The 19,243-nt window shown below is 45.6% G+C and overlaps 1 protein-coding gene across 5 annotated transcripts in view; it reads right to left on the bottom strand.

The window, feature by feature from the left end:
* The window catches only part of BACE2 (beta-secretase 2), a 120,824-nt gene that overhangs the window by 17,383 nt on the left and 84,198 nt on the right, over positions 1-19,243 (bottom strand). Inside the window, exon 9 of one of the 5 annotated variants that reach the window (XM_021071002.2) lies at positions 1,147-8,663. The exons of 3 other annotated variants lie outside the window; for them this stretch is intronic. In XM_021071002.2, coding sequence (XP_020926661.1) covers positions 8,410-8,663 — 254 coding nt within the window. In that variant the 3' untranslated portion in view covers positions 1,147-8,409. Of the gene's footprint in view, positions 1-1,146; positions 8,664-19,243 lie in introns of those variants that run through there. One more of the 5 variants, XM_005670363.4, reaches the window with a different exon arrangement.

Raw genomic sequence — 19,243 nt, 5'->3', positions numbered from 1 at the left:
ACCACAGCGCCACCCAGTGGCCAACGTGCAAAAGCACATCTGCAATGCCACCCACCGGTGATGGAGGGCAAAACTGATAAGCCTGGGAATCCAGTACAAAGAGCCCAGGTGAAAAGTGAAATCAAATGATCTCCTACGTTACTAGAAGTTAAATCTCTTCTGTTTCCCCAATAACTATTGCTTCACCTCTTAATGGTTTTAGGGTCCTCTCTTTCTCCCCTTGTCCAGGTATTTTCAAAGAGCAAGTGTCCAGTGACTGAGTAGTGTCTTTTTCGCTGGTCGGTGTAGCAGTTTGCCCACAGCTCAGGGGTGATGTTTGTCTCCATGGAGCATCTCTGCTTTGCCTGAGCTGGGGCACAGCCCTCTCCAGAGACTGACCCATCAGCTAGATCCTTGTGTGTGACGTGGTGCTGTTCCTGGGAGAGTGGCGTGCAGAGAAAGGTTTGCTTTTGGAGGTGAACAGAGCTGGGTCCACTCCCAGGGCAAGCCATTTGCCGTGTTTTCCTGAGCACGGGACTTGGAGCTGGTTTCTCATCCGTAGAATCTGGAGAGCACCTCCTCCTTGCGAGGTGACTGGGAGGGGGTGGCATAAGCCAATTTGGCCATTTTCAGTCACTGTAGAACAGAACTGTTCCATTTTTTTTGGGGGGGAGTGGGGGGCTGCACACACAGCATATGGAAGTTCCTGAACTAGGGGTCGAATGGGAGCTGCACTAGCCAGCCTACACCACAGTCCCAGCAACACCAGATCCAGGCTGCGTCTGTGACCTACACCACAGCTCATGGCAACGCCGGATCCTTAAGTCAATGAATGGGGCCAGGGATCGAACCTGCATCCTCATGGATCCTAGGCAGGTTATTACGGCTGAGCCACGAATTAAACTCCAAGCCCTGTTCAATCCTTGAATGTCTTTTCCCGGCAGGTCTCTCCTCACTCCTCCCCAGGTTCTCACATTCTAAAGTAGTTGATTCTCCCATTTCCCGCAAAGTTCACACACTGGACTCAGACCCTCCCTTCATTCCTTTATCTTTGACACTTTGCAAGAACCCACAGGAGAGGAGCTGAGAAAGCACACACACCATGAAGGTCACTGACAGTAATTTCAGAGCTACTTGAACTTAGCATTAAAACAGATTCCAAACCCGACAAGTTGGAAGTGGTATTTATTCAAACAAAGCAAGCTCTTTTATTTCTTTTTCAATGCGACACATCTCAAAGTGGTGGAGCAAACAGGTATAAAAATAAGACTATTGTAGAAAAGTCCACGTTTGAGGTGCCTAACAATTTGGATCCTGGTCGGTGCCCAAGGAGGTCCCATCTAAAGATGGGGTGAACACCTCTGTTCTCCAGCTTCTGGTCCCATCACGACTTTGACTTAAATCAACACGACAGACTAGACACAGAGGAAAATTCCAACAGGGGAATAAAAGACAATCCAAAGCATTTTCAGAAACACAAGTTACACTTCAGTATTGTGTCTCAAGGTAGGTAAATCTGAGGCACACATATCAACACCTTTTCTAAAGCACTACTTGAAGGCTTTTTTTATTCTATTTTTTTAAAGAATAAAAGTCTTGCCGCTCTTAAGCCCAAACAGGAACATTGCTGGTGCAGAAAAGTTTGAGAAAAAAATGAGTGGCTGCTTTAAGTGACTGAACACAGGGATTTTAAACTTGAAGTATATTTAACGGGGTGAAAGAACAGAAATAGTAGCAAACACCTCATTTCAGATGACAAAAACACAAATCGTTATCAGCACATGGTAAATCCCATTCATTCTTTTCGCTTACATTATACAAATTCCAATCCTAAACGGAATTTACAGCCTCACTGACGAGAAGGTGTAACCTGACATCCACAGTTAGGAAAATGAGAAAAAAAAAAAAGTCCAAGTTGTTACCACTAGCAACAAAGAAAGCAAAATTGTATAAGACACTGGAATTACAGATATTTATTCTTGGTGATTTTCATTACAAATTAATAGATCTTTAGTTAGGCTTGCTTACTTTTTCTTTATCTCATAAAGATGATTTTTATTTTCCTTAAAAAATTTTTTTTGGCTTTGCTTGTGGCATGCAGAAGTTCCTGGCCAGGGATGGAACCTGGGCCACAGCAGTGACAATGCTGGATCCTTAACCCACTAGGCTACCAGGGAACTCCAATTTTTGAACATTTTCTTAACTTGCACTCAGAAACACTGACCACTTAGAAAGTAAGGGTCTGGTGACATGAAACAAGCTGAAACCTTAGTTATGTCAGGAGACTTTCAGCTACCTCCAAATGCAGCATTTAACAGAGGAAAAAATAAGCCCTTAAGACTTTAAAAATTGCTTCTCATGCTCTTGTGACCTGTGCATGCATCATGAATAAAAACACAATTATTCCAACCTAAGTGAAGGCAATTCTATGGAAAAACATCAATGTCAAATCAGGCTAAGTTTCAAAGATTTTCAAGGCTTCAAGTCTCAGGAATTCCCACTGTGGTGCAGTGGATTAAGAACCTAACGGCGGCAGCTCAGGTTGCTGCAGAGGCGTGGTTTCAATCTCCGCCCAGTTTAGTGGGTTAAAGGATCCCCATGTTGCTGCAGTAGCTGCAGCGTAGGTCACAGCTGCAGCTCCGATTCAATCCCTGGCTTGGGAACTCCCATATGCTGTGGCCATTAGAAAAAAAAAAAGGACTTCAAATCTCCTTTTAGTGGTATCATTAGTATGATAGCTGTGCTTATTTGAAATCTACTTTATACATCTATAATTTGTAATTGGATGGTTTGTAATTATAAATACACACTGGCAAAATATTCAACTCAGACTGATATGTGTGGGCTACACCCTTGGTACATACAATTGAAACTTCACCTAGTCGATCTTCTGTAAATAATTCTCCATCTGCAAAAAGAACCACCCACTTGTCATTGCTGCTCCCAGGGCACCGGCCAGCCCTGACCAGCCCATGTCTAGAGGTGAGATGGAGAGTTTATCATCACACACTCTCCTGCATCCCCAGATGCTACCCAGACACATCCAGGACCACTGCCCTGCCAGTGGTGTCCCAACAAGTACCCGAGGGCTTCACCCGACACGGTGAGGCTCCCGACGCCAAAGATCAGGGGCCCTGGAGTCACTCCTGCCGCGGGCTCCATCTGAATTTATCTGGATCCTTCACGTGCCTCTTGCCAGCTGTTGGTACCGGGCTCCCTTTAAGAGCATGTGCGCTGTGATGTCACAGGGCACACCGGAGTTTAGAAGCGCCGGACATCTGTCCATATGGCATATCTGATTGTAAGAAACCCGAGAAAGCCAGGGGTGGAAGAGAAAACACCATCCTGATTGGTCCAAGCCGTGTCTTCTGGACACACCCACTTAATCCCAGTGGACAGAGGTTTTGCAGATGCACTCGGAGGCCTGGCTTCGCTCTCGCGCCCACAGCCCCCAGCGCTGCCAACTCTCTTCTGCCCGGGGAGGCCATTCTCCTGGGGGCTGAAGGCCGGCTTTGCGTTCGGAGTCCCCCGTGGGAGCGCAATGAGCTGCACTGATTATGATTGGGATTCTGGGATGTGCTCGGTGACCGCATGGACCCGCCAGATTGCAGGTGCAGGGGCTCCCAGCGGGCACCACAGTGCCCTCGGGGACCCTTCTGCTGCCCACCCCCCCAAGCTCTTCTTTCTGGAAGTGCCCCTGACAGCAGGTGTCCCGGGAGCAGGCGTGTGGTCAGGAAGCTGCAGGGCTCTTTCTGAGTCCACGGGCTGGCCAGCAGGGCTGGGGGACGTGGCTGCTCTGATATCTCTGACTTCCAAGGTGACTGTCAAGCAGGATGGCTGCAGCCGGGAGCTTTCCCCAGATGCTCAGATCCCAAACTCTGTCCACTCCTCTTTGGCTCCAGACTCTGGACCCTGCCCTTTGAACTTCCCAGGGCACAACCTTGAACCCGCAGCCTAAGGACAAGGTCCCAATGGGGACTTCAGGTGTCGCTAGTTTTGTTAGAAGTGACCCGTGCCAGGCAAGCTTCTCTTTGACACATTATAAAGCCTGAGAGTTTGCTTTGGAAAATTCCTAAAACGTAGGCTGTGCCCCAAACTCAAGGAAATGAGTTTCCTGGGACATCGTGGAATGTTCTCCGTGTGTCCAGATCTTTGCTGTCATTTGCGGGTCAGGAGATACTGCTTCTTCCCCCACCGCCCTTCCTAGGTTCTAGAATTTTCTCACAACCATCACCTACTCTGTTCCTTGAATAAATCGATCTTCACCTGGATTGGGCAACACAGAGCATAAGGGGCCACCTTCTCTCATTTTTTCTGTGCGGACATCTGACACGTGACTCTAGCTTGAATGTTCGTGAAGTTTGGGGTTTGCAGCTGTGTGAACGAAATCACATCCCCAACGGATCCAGTTCAGGGTAAAAGATACCCGAGGAGTCCTGGAATTAGGGCTACTTTTCCAAAAGAGCTAATTCTGCTTATTTTCTTAGTTCTGTTATACTTTCACTTATATTTTTATGTTCCCTCCTCTCAAAACCGTATTTTTCCATCCTGCTATTTAATGGGTAAACTGTCTTAAGTTCAAATCTGAAATTCTTAAAACCCACTAGAAACGTACACAATAACTTCTGTTGTGTGGAGTCTTCTTGGCACCGGAATCTGTCTTGGCAAAACCCATTCTTTTATGTTTTATGGTGTTTGGTTGTCTTTCCCAAAAAAGAAAAAAATATCTTAGTGGCAAGTCTTTCCTCTGAACAGTTCTGCAATCAATTCTAATAAGTTCGTGCAAGAGAAAAACGCACTGGGATTCCGCCCAATCATTTGGTTTCTGCTAATGATCAAGTCTATGAAACTCAATGATTGTTTACGGAACAGGCTGTTGGGCAGCGATTTATTTCCAGGGACATCAAGTGGCTCTAGGCCAGAACTTGGAACTGAACCAAGCCTGGCAGCTCCAGCAGTGGGGACCTGGTAAGAGGGAATTAACAAAATTTCCATTTCAGAGGAGAACCTATCAAATAGAGAGAGTGGTCTCTCTTCTCTTAAAGGGGAAAATGGAACCCCCAGATCAAAACTACTTTGCAGGGAGTTCCCATCGTGGCTCAGTGGTTAACAAACCCAACTAGTATCCATGAGGGCTTGGGTTCGATCCCTGGCCTCACTCAGTGGGTTAAGGATCCAGCGCAGCTGTGAGCCGCGGTGTAGGTTGCAGACTTGGTTCAGATCCCGCATTGCTGTGGCTGTGGTGCAGGCTGGCAGCTGCAGCTCCAATTCGACCCCTAGCCTGGGAACCTCCATATGCTGTGGGTGTGGCCCTAAAAAGCAAAACACGAAACAAAACTACTTTGCAAAATCTGCTACCCAAAGCTCTGTGAGGTTGTTACTGCTGCAATGTCGTGAGTTACTGTCATAGTTTTGAATCTAACTGACCCCAAATTTCTCTCTAACCGAAACCTCTGCGTTTCCCAGAATCAGGTTAAAAAAAAAAAATCCTTTCAGAAGTTTGGGAGTGGGCTGTGTTCAGGGGACGTTTCCCACCATCACTGGCAAGGAATCTGTGTCTAACGCCAGGTGCCTGCTCTGAGGTGGTAAGAAATGCGAAATAGTGTGCGGTAAAATGCCACGGTGACCTGATACCAATCACTGTGGTTCTTTTACGTTCCAGTCGGGGGACACATAGAATCTATCCCCAGCTCATGTCTTGCTATTTTTCATACACAGCTTCCGTTTCTGAAGATAGGATTTCATTTCAGACTTCTGAATAACTTGTCAAGATATGAAGCATCGGCCTATTTAAGAAAACATTGCTTGTGTAGAAGGGTCTGTTTCCCATCAGGGAGGTGATACGGCTTTGATGACCATCTAATGCTAAGGTGCATCTTTCAGGAGCAGACCATCTCCCAGTACCTTCCAGAGTGTGCTGCGAGGTAAAAATGACACCCCAAAGGACTGGCACCTCCTTTCCTGTTCAAAGCAAGCCTCCTTGAAGGTCTGCCAAGCTAAGCATCAATTTACATTAACTGGAGAAGGTGGGTGTCACTAACAGTTTTGACCCCACGCCCAATTTTCAGCAGCAAGGCATGCCAGGAAAATGCCCCACTTCCAATTGTCTATTTCATTCTTGTTGCTAAGTTATGCTTTTGTAATGCAAGTCATTCCATTAAAATGTCACATCCAATGACACCTCAGATGAAAAGGTGATAGGAAATACAGATGAGAAATTTGATAGGAAATACAGAGCGTTATAGCAAACTCCATTCACGTACCCAAGGCTGGATTCTAACTTGCTATTCTCAAGTATTCTGGGAACAGTACCCGCTCATCTGTGGCAATAGAAACGGTCCCCAGCTCTCCTCCCAGAAACCAAACATGGAAAAACAGAACAGAAGACGCTTGCATAAAACAATAAGGAGCAAAACGAACCAGGTCATACTGGCAATTCCTTCCTTTGATTTCAGAGGTTCAGATTCTCCACAGCGAGGGGAAAGCGACATGAGAGGCTGCTGCCTTCACTTCTAGCTAAAGCGGCCCCCGAAACAGGCACCCATGGAAAGAGATTTGGACTTGCAGAGATTTCGAGCTTGGAAAGGTATTCTGAAACGATTACCTCTCAACCAGCTGAGACCGGAAATGATCATGAGCTTCCTATGACAGAATCTCCTGCCTTCATCCCATCTCAAGAAGGTGTCGTTCCCACCATGGCCATGCCTGCCCTGAGTCTGGAAGAACATAGAAGATCCATGTTCTAAGATGCAACTCAAACCTCCTCCACGAGAATCCCACGGATTCCTGGAGCCGCTAGAGAGTCTGTGAGGACAACAAGACATGTATAAGTGGCCCTGCATCTCTTTGGCATGCTCACATATTTCTCAATTTGGAGGTGACCCAGGGAGCTTGCGAGTGGGCAGGTGGCTGAAACATCCATGTGAAGCCTATCTGGAACACAGAAAACACTCCAGCCAGAAGAAATACTTCAGTTAGCCCTTCCAGGGGGATTGTATCATTTATCCAGTCCATCCCAACAGCCATGCAAAGGGAAGCTTGAACTTGGCATGCAGCAAGAGAAGGGATATTGGCTTTAAGCCCTTCTAATTACATCAAGTTAAAGACGTCTGCTTTTCTTTCTCGAAGGCCTCAAATAAATGACAGCAAGTGTGGATTTCCCCTAACAAGGATACCCCTGCACCCCCAATTCATCAACCAAAGACTGAACACACCAAAGGGAAGATGCCTCTAGGTGAGCTGCTTGACAGACTTGTTAAAGCTGTTTCAGATGGGTGTGTTCAAGCACATGGTTCCAAAGCCCAGGAAAATGTAGACGTTCCCTCGCATCCTTTGCATGTCTTGTGCTGTCTTTCCTCTGGGAGCTGGTCAGAAGAATTGGCATTGAGCCATTTTCCTATTTCCCCAAAGAGTAATCAGCAACCTACCTGCAGAAGAGACTTGGAAGAAGAACCAAACTAGTGAAATGGATTTTTTTTTCTCCTTAAAACAGTGTTTATTCATTTTAAGTAAGAGGAAGCATAGGTGATGAGAACCAGCTTGGTGACAGAGCGTCTCCAGGTTGATGTGGGGTTCAGCACCTGTTACGTCTCGCCTGCTGGAAAGAGGATTGAGGTGAGGGCAAGGCTGGAGCCAGGCTGCCTGTACCCCCACCCAGGCACAGGACCCTGGGCAAAGTCTCAACAGAGGTAGTTTTTACTTCTATACCCACAATACTATAGAAGTATTGAGTACAAGACTAGGCTTCCTTCTCCCTCGAAGGCCTTCTGTCTTCAGAAGAGGCTGGTGAAAACTTGAGTGGATTCCCGCTCCTGTTCAGAGCACAGAGACACCCAGAAAAGGGGCCTGCTGCTCTTCTGCTGACTCAGAAGGGGGCAGGATGGTTATATCATTAGGCCCCAGACTTCTTCCTCTGCCATCATATCACAAGCCTTCTTACACCACTCTGACCCAGGCTGAGGCCTGGTACAAAATACCCTTAAATGCAATTAAGACAAAAAAAAGCTTCCCATTAGCAAAGAAGAGTTATAAACCATATGCACTTATTTCTCAAGAGATGGGAGGGAGAAGAGAACTAGCCAAGGCTTATGAGTTTTTTTTTTGGTTTTTTTGGTAGCACACCTAGCTAGTTTGGCATAACCAGCTACGTAAAGCCTGAAGCCCAATTCACTCTGTTTTGATTACAAATGAGGTGCTTTCTTTTTATTATTATTATTGTTATTATCATTTTCTTTGGAAGTAGGGGAGAAGGAGGAAGCTTTAAAATCAAGAATCAAAATACAGTGCATCTGGAAGGCATCAGGAGTGGAACAGAGATTTAAGACTAAGGGACACAGGAAGAAACCTTGCCTTCTAACCCCTGCCTGCTGCACTTGAATTCAACTGTCTAGATTGTGGAGTTCAAGGTCATTGGAGTTCAGGCTTTTCTCTTCATTTCCAGCGGTGCCGGACGAGAGAGGACTCATCATTGACAACCTCAGGGTCCCGGGGGAGATGCCGACATCGGAGTGGAAGTAGCAGCAGGATGATTAAGATAAGAAGGATGATTCCACACACGCTCATGAGAGTATACGAGACAATCCACAAAATGGGCTCATTCACAGGCAGGGCTGGGACGCAGTTGCTGGCTACATCTTCTGTTGAGAAAGGCCCCGAAATTTCTGACACTGGAGCACCTGCAATTTCTGAGGAGACAGAAGGGGGAAAATCCACAGCTATGAAATGAGCAGTCCCTCTGTCTCACATGACAAAAGAGGCAACCCTTTGCTCTCTCAGCCCACAGTCAAGTCATGTTAGCACTCAAGTTCCAACAGCCCAGGCATCTGAGCCGGCACCAAGGGTGGTCTCGGTGGCCATGTGCCTTCAGAGGGTCTAGTCCCCTGCGTGCTGGAATGACAGCATGTCTCAAGGTCTGCAGGCAGAGGGCAACGTGTAGCAGGGCACCTATAGGAGCAGCTGGAGGGCTGGCAAGACTGGAGCACTACGTAGGTGAGAGTGTTAGGAGCCTGTTAGGAGCTGTGCTGGTGGTGCTTCCTCAGTTGAGATGGGCAAGGAAGATTAAGTAAGAAGAGTGGTAGTATCTAGAATAGAAAACTCAGCCGCACCTGCCAGAATCATGGCGCTTTCCCCTGGGAAGTCAACCTGCATTCACGCCCTGGGGTGGATCCCAGGAGAGGTAACACCTTGCATCAGCCTGACCCATAACTCCTCATGGCTTCCAAGCCCAGCTGAGTCAGCCTGGCCCAGGAGGCTCTTCCCCATCCCACACTTGTCCTATGTCACATCTCCCATAATCAAGAGTGGTAAATGAGGAAGTTCCCTTGTAGCAGAGTGGGTTAAGGATCTAGCATTGCTGCTGGAGCCGTGGTACAGGCTGCAACTGCAGTGCGGGTTCGATCCCTGGCCCAAAAAATGAAAATAAAACCCCAAAAATGCAAAAACAGGGCTACAATTCATCGCATGACTTCTGCAAACTGATTCTGGAAAAACATTCTTCTTGGGAAAGGAAGTTGAAATGACTACTTTTGTTTTTCTTTTTTTTTTTTTTAGGGCCGCACCCACAGCATATGGAAGTTCCCAGGCTAGGGGTCGAATCGGAGCTGCAGCTGCCAGCCTACACCACAGCCACAGCAACACCAGATCCGAGCTACATCTGTAACCTACACGTGCGGTTTGTGACAACACCAGATCCTTAACCCACTGAGCCAGGGATTGAACCCACATCCTCATGGATACTAGTTGGGCTCCTAACTCTCTGATCCACAATGGGAACTCCTTGAAATGATTTCTAACAGCAAGTTTGGGGATTAAAAGTATTTCATTTGTCTACACTAGTCTTACCTGCTCCTTTCAGAAGTGTAGAATTTGTTTGGTATCTTAAGTTTTACTTGGAAAAAGAAAAGTAGGTCTCATGACACATTTACTGTATTTAATTGCAGAATGAGTATTCAGGTGCCAGAAAATAACCTTGCTAAGCATTTAATTTTCCTGTAAGTAAAGCCTCAAGATCCTAAGACCTGCCAAGGAAGATCCATTTGTATGGAGGAAAGAAAAAAATCAAAATAACAATGGCATAAGAACCTTAGAAATGGGGTTTAAAATGAGGGAAAGACACACTGGAAGACTTTGCAAAGTGGTAACATTTTCTTGCTACAAACGTGGGTTCTGTTAACGTGGACCCATAGCTTTTTCTTAATGTGCTGGGAGAGAAAAGTGAGGAACAGAGCCTGCAAATAACTAAGAACAAAGGGGTGCTGGCCTTTAGTTAGTCTAGATGCCCAAATGCCCACAGCTGTAGTCCTTAAAGAGCCCACGGTCCAAATGCGGCCTGCCAGCTCCTTGTGAAAATCAAGTTTTGGAGGTCCTGTCGTGGCGCAGCGGAAACGAATCCGACTAGGAACCATGAGGTTGCAGGTTTGATCCCTGGCCTTGCTCCCTGGGTTAAGGATCCCGCATTGCCGTGAGCAGTGGTGTAGGTCACAGATGCGGCTTGGATCTGGCATTGCTGTGGCTGTGGTGTAGGCCAGGGGCTACGGCTCCGATTGGACCCCTAGCCTGGGAACCTCCATATGCCGCGGGTGTGGCCCTAAAAAAAAGGAAATCAGCTTTTGTTGGAACACAGCCACTTTCATTCATTTTTGTACCGTCTACAGTTACTTTTATGCTATCCCAGCAGAGTGCAGCCGTGGAGACAGAGCCAATCTGCCTCACAAGCCTCAAATATTTATTACCTGGCTCCTCATGGAAAAATATTTGCCAATACCTGGCCCGAAAGCATTTAACAAGCATTTTAAATAATGAAAAATAACCCCACTCCTCTTATTACCAAGGTGATACATATTTATGGTAGACAATTTGAAAACGTAAGTAAATAAGGAAAGAGAAACGCACTCATAAACTCACCACTCAGAAATCGTCAATATTCGCATTTCAGAGTATAATCATAGGCATCAATTTTTAAGACAATGATGGGATCATTTAGCACCTGCTGTTTTGTACGCTCTAGTTTTGCTTTACATGTGATAAAAAAAACCTTTTCATAGTGTTTAATTTTCAACCATGCTATTTTTATGACTACTCAGAAAACTGTATTATAGATGTATCAAATTTGCTTACCAATCCCCATTTGTGACCATTTAAGCGGTTTTCAATATTTCTAGTTATAAACACTGATGTGTGAAAGGCCGTGTACTCGTATCTCTGCCCATATTCTTATTTGTTGCAGAATGAGTTCATAAAGTAAAACCATGGGCGTTCCTGCTTGGGGTTAAGAATCTGACTGCAGCAGCTCAGGTCACTGTGGAGGTGCAGGTTCGATCCCCAGCCTAGCACAATGGGTTAAAGGATCTGGCATTGCTGTAGCTGCAGCACAGGTTGCAGCTGTGGCTCAGACTGAATCCCTGGCTCAGGAACTTCCAGATGCTGCAGGTGCAGCCATTATTAAACAAATAAAAATAAAGTACAACTATGGGTCAGATATGCATCTGGATATATGCTGCCAAAATGACCACAAGAAAGGCCAAGCCAGGCGTTCCCGTTGTGGTGTGATAGAGGCAAATCTGACTAGTATCCACAAGGATGTGGGTTCAATCCCTGGCCTTACTCAGTGGATTAAGGATCCAGTGTTGCCACGAGCTGTGGTGTAGGTTGAAGACATGGCTCAGATCTAGCATCACTGTGACTATGGTGTGGGCTGGCAGCTACAGCTCTGATTGGACCCTTAGCCTGGGAACTTCCATGCCTCAGGTGCAGCCCTTAAAAAAAAAGGAAAAAAAAGGCTGAGCCATACATACATACACGCCCGCCAACATGGGGTGGGAGTGCCACATCCCACGCACTCGCCAGCATCAGCATCTATAAGGAAGAATGCTGGTCCTCCATCTAATGCTGACAATTCTTTCATCACTAGTTGGGGGACCATTTAAAAAATATACTCCTTGGCCACTTCCCTTTCTGTTATAGCTTCTACCTTTTTCTCAGGGGTTTGTAAGAATTGTTTAAACGGCAAACACTTCCTTTTGTTGCAAATGTCTTTCCGCAGTAGGCCATTTGTCTTTCCAAAAATGTATTTACTTTCTACAGAGAGAAGCTTAAACAAATACAATTACGAAGGAAACATGCTGGCTGCAAAGATAATACGCTCATACAGTAAAGCACAGAGATGCGCAAAATCATTTGAAACCCCTTCTGCTTCCAGGCGAGATGGAAGGGGGACCAGATTTCCTCTCTCACCTGGAACGACTAAAATAACAGACAAAACAATATGAAAAAAAAAAAAAAAAAAAGAGAGACGCTGAAGATATTCAAAATTGGGCAAAGAAGGACAGTAAATCCTGAGAGATGGGAAACAGAGGACGTGAGCCCCACGGCTGCCCTACGTACCGCCTTGACCTTGTGTTTCCGACTTACGGCACAGGGAAGGGGACACCGGCAGAGGAGGGTGTCTCCCCTTGCTGGGGAGGCCGAGGCAGAAATCCAGGGGAGCAAGGCTGTTAAGAGTTGCAGGGAGGAGTTCCCGTCATGGCGCAGTGGTTAACGAATCCAACTAGGAACCATGAGGTTGCGGGTTCGATCCCTGGCCTCGCTCAGTGGGTCAAGGATCCGGCGTTGCCGTGAGCTGTGGTGTGGGTCGCAGACACGGCTCGGATCCCGTGTTGCTGTGGCTCTGGCGTAGGCTTGGCAGCTAAAGCTCCAATTCGACCCCTAGCCTGGGAACCTCCATATGCCGAGGGAGTGGCCCAAGAAATGGCAAAAAGACAAAAAAAAAAAAAAAGAGTTGCAGGGAGAGTGATGCAGGAGACAGCAACACCCCACACATCTCCAGAGGGCATCCCCTGAGCCTTCAGTTGAACCCTGACCATAACGTGTGTAAAGGCCAGTGACAGAACGGCTGGGAAGGAGGAAGAGGAACAGCGCTAGGACCTCACCCAGGGGTGAGAATACTGCCTCCTGTTGCCAATGATTTTCTGTTGACGCTGTTGCCCATAGTGAAAAAACAAAACAAAACAAAAGACAACAACAACAACAAAAAACCCATGAACAAACCCAGAAAAATAATTTCCTGGGTCCTTAGAGTACTAAGGACCTTTCCTCTGTGATAGAAAAGATTAATCATAGACTAAACATGGCTCCGATCCCTCTAATAAAACTTAAAAGCAAGACAAAAAAGGGTCAGACTCTTTCTAAGGAACTTAGCTGGAACCCAGAACAGAAATCCTTGGGGATTTTAAAGAATACAAAAGTCCTCGGCACCCTCCAAGGTAAAATTCCCAATGTGTGGCATCCAAATCAAAATCTCCAGGATGCAAAGAAGCAGGAAAACACAGCTTGTAATTCACACAGAAGTACGAAAATGCAATTCGTTACAGGGGAAAAATCAATCAATTAAAACTGAGCAAGAAATGAAGCAGAATTATTAGACAGGATATTAAAGCAGTTATTATAACTGTATTCCGCTCAAGAAGCTAGACAAAGCGTTAGCCATGTTAAACAGATGCACACAAACTATTAAAAAAGACCTATATCAAACTTCTGCAGATTAAAAACTGCATTACGGGAGTTCCCATTGTGGCTCAGTGGTCATGAGCCCGACTAGCATCCATGAGGATGTGGGTTTGATCCCTCACTCCATGGGTTAAAGGACCTGGTGTTGTCGTGAGCTGTGGTGTGGGTCACAGACAAAGCTTCGTTCTGGTGTTGCTGTGGCTGTGGTGTAGGCTGGCGGCTGCGGCTCTGATTTAACCCCTAGCCTGGGAACTTCCATATGCTGCCAGTGCATCCCTGAAAAGCAAAACAAACAAACAAACAAACAAAACCCAAAGTTGCATTATGTGACATGAAAAATAGATGAATGGTGTTAATAGCAAATAATACGCTGCAGAAAAAGACAAGTGAACATGAAAACATAACAATAGGAACTATTGACACAAAGCACAGAAAAAGCAAACCATTGGAAAAAAAATAGAAAATTTGTGAGACCACCCAAATGAGAGGAGAGGATGGGAGACAGAAAAAAACATGTGAAGAAATGGTAACCAAAATGTTTCCAAATTTGATAGAACCTGTAAACCCACAGACCCAAGAGGTTCAAAGAATCCGAAGTACAAGAAACAGGAATACACCACTGAATTGCTGAAAACCAGTGATAGAAGATCTTTGAAGCAGAGAGAAAGAAAAAAGAAATATTATGTACAAAGGAACAAGGAAAAGGTTTACAGAAGATTTCATGTCAGAAACAGTATAAGCTACAAGCAGTGGGTCAGCATCTTTGGCGTACTGGGGGTGGGGAGGTAGGGGAGAAACCTGCCAACCTAGAATCTGTCTGTCTGTCTGTCTGTCTGTCTGTCTGTCTATCTATCTATCTATCATGTCTATCCATCTGGGGCCGCACCCTCAGCATATGGAAGTTCCCGGGCTAGGGGTCGAATCAGAGCTGTAGCTGCCGGCCTACACTGCAGCCACAGCAACGTTCAATCTGAGCCACGTCTGCGACCTACACCCCAGTTGAGGATCAGCAATGCCTGATCCTTAACCCATTGAGGGAGGCCAGGGATTGAACCTGCATCCTCATGGATACTAGTCAGATTTGTTCTCACTGAACCACAATGGGAAATCCCTAGAATTCTATACCAAGCAAAAATATTTGTCAAAAGTGAAGATTAAAAAGATGTTTTCAGACATACGTAAGCCCAAAGAATTCATCACAAGCAGACACGTGCGTGCACGCACACGGCATGATGAAATATTATTCAGTCTTAAAAAAGAAGGCTATCTTGCCATTTGTGCAAAATGGATGAATCTGGAGGACATGCTAAATGGAATGAGCTAGACACAGAGGGACAATTACTGCATGGATCCACTTCGTGAAATCTAAAAAAGTCAAACTCATTGATTCAAAGAGTAGAATGGTAGTTGCTAGGGGCTGGGGGAGTGGGCATACAGAGATGTGTTGGCAGGGTCAGCAAAGTTTCAGCTGCACAGATAAATAAGTCTGGGGTCTATTGTCTGGCATGATATCATCGCCAACAATATCGTATACCTGAAATTTGCTAAGAGGGTAGACTTTTTTTTTTTTTTGCTTTTTAGGTTGGCACCCATGGCATATGGAGGTTCCCCGGCCAGAGGTCGAATCGGAGCTGCAGCTGCCAGCCTATACCACAGCCACAGCAACACCAGGTCTGAGCCACGTCTGCAACCTATACCCGATCTCAGCAACGCCTGATCCTCAACCCATTGATCAGAGTCAGGAATCAAACCTGTGTCCTCATGGATGCTAGTCGGGTTCATTTCTGCTGAGCCACAATGGCAACTCCCAAGAGGGTAGATCTTAAGTGTTCTCACCACCATCAAAAGGAGGGAAGGCAGGGAGGGTGGGAGGCAGGAAGGAGGGAGAGAAGGAAGAATGGAGGCAGGCTCTCCTGATAATGGGAGGTGGGGGGTATATTACCGAGCTGGAGGGAGGTGACCATTTTCCAACGTACAGGTATATGAGAGCATCAGGTTGCATACCTGCGAATGTACGTAACTTTCATTGGCCAATGACACCTCGATAAAGCTGAAAAGAAGAATCATCCCAGCAGATCTCCACCACAAAGTGCACTACAGGCAGCCCTTCAAGCAGGAGAAAAATGACATCAGGAGGAAACGCAGACCCACACAGAGAAATAAACACTGGAAACGGTAACTTGGCAGGCGATCGTAAAGCCCTCATTTCTGACGTTAAATGTTTTAAAAGGTAACTGACGGATGAAAGCAAAAAGAATAACCATGTCCTGGGTGGTTCGTAACACGGCCTAAGTCCTGTGTGTGACACACACAGCACCACAGACAGAGGGCAGAGGGAAGCAGACAGTGTAGACTCTTCTACCACGGGAAGTGGCAGACGTGATAAAGTAAACCGTAGACCCACTAAAATAGCACAGCTGAGAGTCATAGCTAATACACTAGCCGAGGAGATAAAAATACTCGATTCAAAAGGAGGCAGAAAGATTGAAAATAAGGGGAGAAAAGAGCAGAGGAGACAGAGAAAACAAGGAGCAAGACGGCAGAGTTAAATCCAACCACATCCATCATCACAGGAAATACACATAGTCTAAACTGCGGCTTTGCGAGCTTCTCCCATAAAGGACCAGACAGTAAACATGTTAGGTTTTTTGCGTCACACATGATTTCTATCACATACTCCTTTGGACTTTTTTAAACAACCTTTTAATAAAGTAAAAACCATTCTTTGTTCATGGGCCCTATAAAAGCAGGCTACATGCCAGATTTCGCCTTCCAGCTGTCATTTGCTGATATCTGCTCTAAATACCCCAGTTAAAAAACAGAGCTCGTTATACTCCATAAAAAGCAAGACTCAATTATATGCAGCCTACAAGAAACCCACTTTAAACGTAAATAGTCAACTATGTTAAAAGTCATAGGATGGAAAAAGAAGTATCGTGCCAATGCTGATACAAAGAAACCCAGAGTGGCTATATTAATATCAGAGCAGATCCAGAGCAGGGAATCAACATGGTAGCTTCAAAAGGTTAAAAGGGTTACTTCGTAACTATGACATAACAATACCAAACACTTTTGCACCTAATAACAGAATTTCAAAATACATAAACGAGAACGGTTAAGGGAGTTCCTGTCGTGGCGCAGTGGGTTAAGAATCTGACTGCAGTGGCTTGGGTCTCTGAAGAGGGGCAGGTTCAGTCCTGGCCCAGTGCTGTGTGCAGTGAGTTAAAGGATCCAACATTGCTGCAGCTTCTGCAGCTGGGACTCAATCCCTGGTCTGGGAACTTCCATATGCTATGGGTGTAGACATAAAATTTAAACAAAACAAAACAAAAAACCAAGAATGGTGAAAGTGCAAGGAGGGACAGATAAATCCCCAAAGACAGTCAGTGATTTCAACATCCTTTTATCAATCATAGAGCGAGTCTACAGAGAATAAGTACGGACGACCTGAACGATTCTATAAACCAACTTGACAATTATAGAATATTCCATCTGCACAGCAGTATACACAGTGTTTTCAAGAGCACATGGAATATTTAGCAAGACAGACTATAGCCTGGGCCATAAAACAAGTTTCAATACATTTAAAAGGATTTAGTTCATACTAACTACGTTCTCTGGTCAGAGTGGAATTAGATGTCAACAACTGAAAAGACAGCTGGAAAATCCCTAAATATTTGGAAACTCAATAACACATTTCTCAAACTATAACATGTCTAGGAAAAAAACACAGAAGGAAATCTTTGTGTCATTGTGTTAGGCAAAAAGTTTCTTAGCTATAAGTAACACCCAAAAGCACAAGGTGTAAAAGAAAAATATTGGTAAATTTTATTTCATCAGCACTAAGAACTTGTCCTCTTTGAAGGACAATATTAAGAGATGGAAAAGACTGGGAGAAAATATTTGTGAGTCACATGTGTGATAGACGGTTTGTATTCTGAATATAAAGAAGGCTGAAAATGCAAAAATAAGGAAACAAATAACTCAATACAAAAACAGGCAGGAGTTCGCTGGTGGCTCAGTGGGTTAAGGATCCGGCATTGTCACTACTGTGGCTCGGGTTCAACCCCTGGCTCAGGAACTTCGGTATGCCATGGGTGTGGCCAAAAAAAACTGGGGCAAGAAAACTTAAAAAGACACTTCACGAAAGAAGATGCCTACATGGCAAATAAGCACAGGAAAACATATTCAAGACTGTTAGCCATTAGAACAATGAAAATTTAAACAACACAAAGATACCCGTCACCACCTGTTAAAAAGAGTGACCATTTCAAAAGTTGGTGAGGATGTAGAGGAGCTAAAATCTCATAGGCTGCTGGCGGGGGTGGAAAGTGACACGGTCATCTCTGAAAAACAGCGGCGGTTTCTTACGAAGTGACACATGTGACTCAGCCCTTCCACTCCTGGGTACTTTCTCAGGAGAAAAGAAAACGATGTCCAAAGACTTCTCCATTAATCTTCAGAGCAGCTTTATTAAAAATAGCCAAAACACCTGGAAACAACCCACAAGTTTGACAGGCGAATGGGGCTTAAACCAGGTGCGATACATCTATGCAACTGAACGTGGCTCAGCATGAAAAGAAATGATGGAAATGGGACACAAAAAAATCAAAAAAAAAAATCAATCTCGAGGTAATGCAGAGGGAAGGACATCCAAGGTGAAGGAGTGCATGCTCCGATTCCATCTGTATGGCCTTCTGAAAGGGAAGACAGTCTGTAGTGACAGGGGCCGCCTGGGGCTGGGGCGGGGGAGCAGGGGCTTCGAGGGCGGCACAACAAGGAAGACCCAGGGAACTCTGGGGCTTGATGGAAAGGCTGAAGTCTTGTGTGTGGTGATGGTGTTTTCAGGTCCAACTGTCCCCACGAGCACGAGAGCTGCTCTTGACCAGATGATCATAAGAGGGCATCACCAGGATGCTTAGAACCATTCTGCACCCAGACACCCATTCTGCTTTTCACGTTCAGTACAGGAGCCAACAACTTACAGGAGATATCCAACAGCGTATGATAAAATAGCCTTCTGTTAGGTGATTTTGCCCGACTATAGGCTAATGTGTTGCCAGCATAGTCAAGACGGGCTAGGTGCAGCTAGAATGTTCCAGAGCTTTGGTGTATCAAATGCATCTGGACTTGATACTTTCAACTCGTCCTGGGTTTACTGGGAGGGACCCCATCATATGTCTAGATGAGGATGATAGGGTGTGTTCGGTGTGCATCTCGTATTTGAAAATGTGCATAAATGGACGCATTCCACTCAAAGAACAATACTAAAATCGGTCCCTGGGTACCTAGCAGACTTGGGGTTGGCTTTGTCTTTCTTTTTTAACCTAAATCCAGTCATATCACGTGTCTTAGTCTTTGACACACTTTTTTTGGACTGCCTTGCTCTTTTGACTAACAGCTTTCTTGAGATATAATGGGTGTAAAATGAACAGTTCATGTTTGCGGGGACAGTTGGACCTGAAAACACCATCACCACACACAAGACATCAGCCTTTCCATCAAGCCCCAGGGTTCCCTGGGTCTTCCTTGTTGTGCCGCCCTCGAAGCCCCTGCTCCCCCCGCCCCAGCCCCAGGCGGCCCCTGTCACTACAGACTGTCTTCCCTTTCAGAAGGCCATACAGATGGAATCGGAGCATGCACTCCTTCTCCTTGGATGTCCTTCCCTCCGCATTACCTCGAGATTGATTTTTTTTTATTTTTTTTTGATTTTTTGTGTCCCATTTCCATCATTTCTTTTTATGCTGAGCCACGTTCAGTT

Source organism: Sus scrofa, chromosome 13, assembly GCF_054392235.1.
Source record: "Sus scrofa isolate SSC_HxYL_T2T_F1_AM1 chromosome 13, Sscrofa_HxYL_maternal_Yorkshire_Landrace_v2.0, whole genome shotgun sequence".
In the NCBI taxonomy this organism is placed as follows: domain Eukaryota; kingdom Metazoa; phylum Chordata; class Mammalia; order Artiodactyla; family Suidae; genus Sus; species Sus scrofa.
This window is presented reverse-complemented; position numbering and strand designations above follow the sequence as displayed.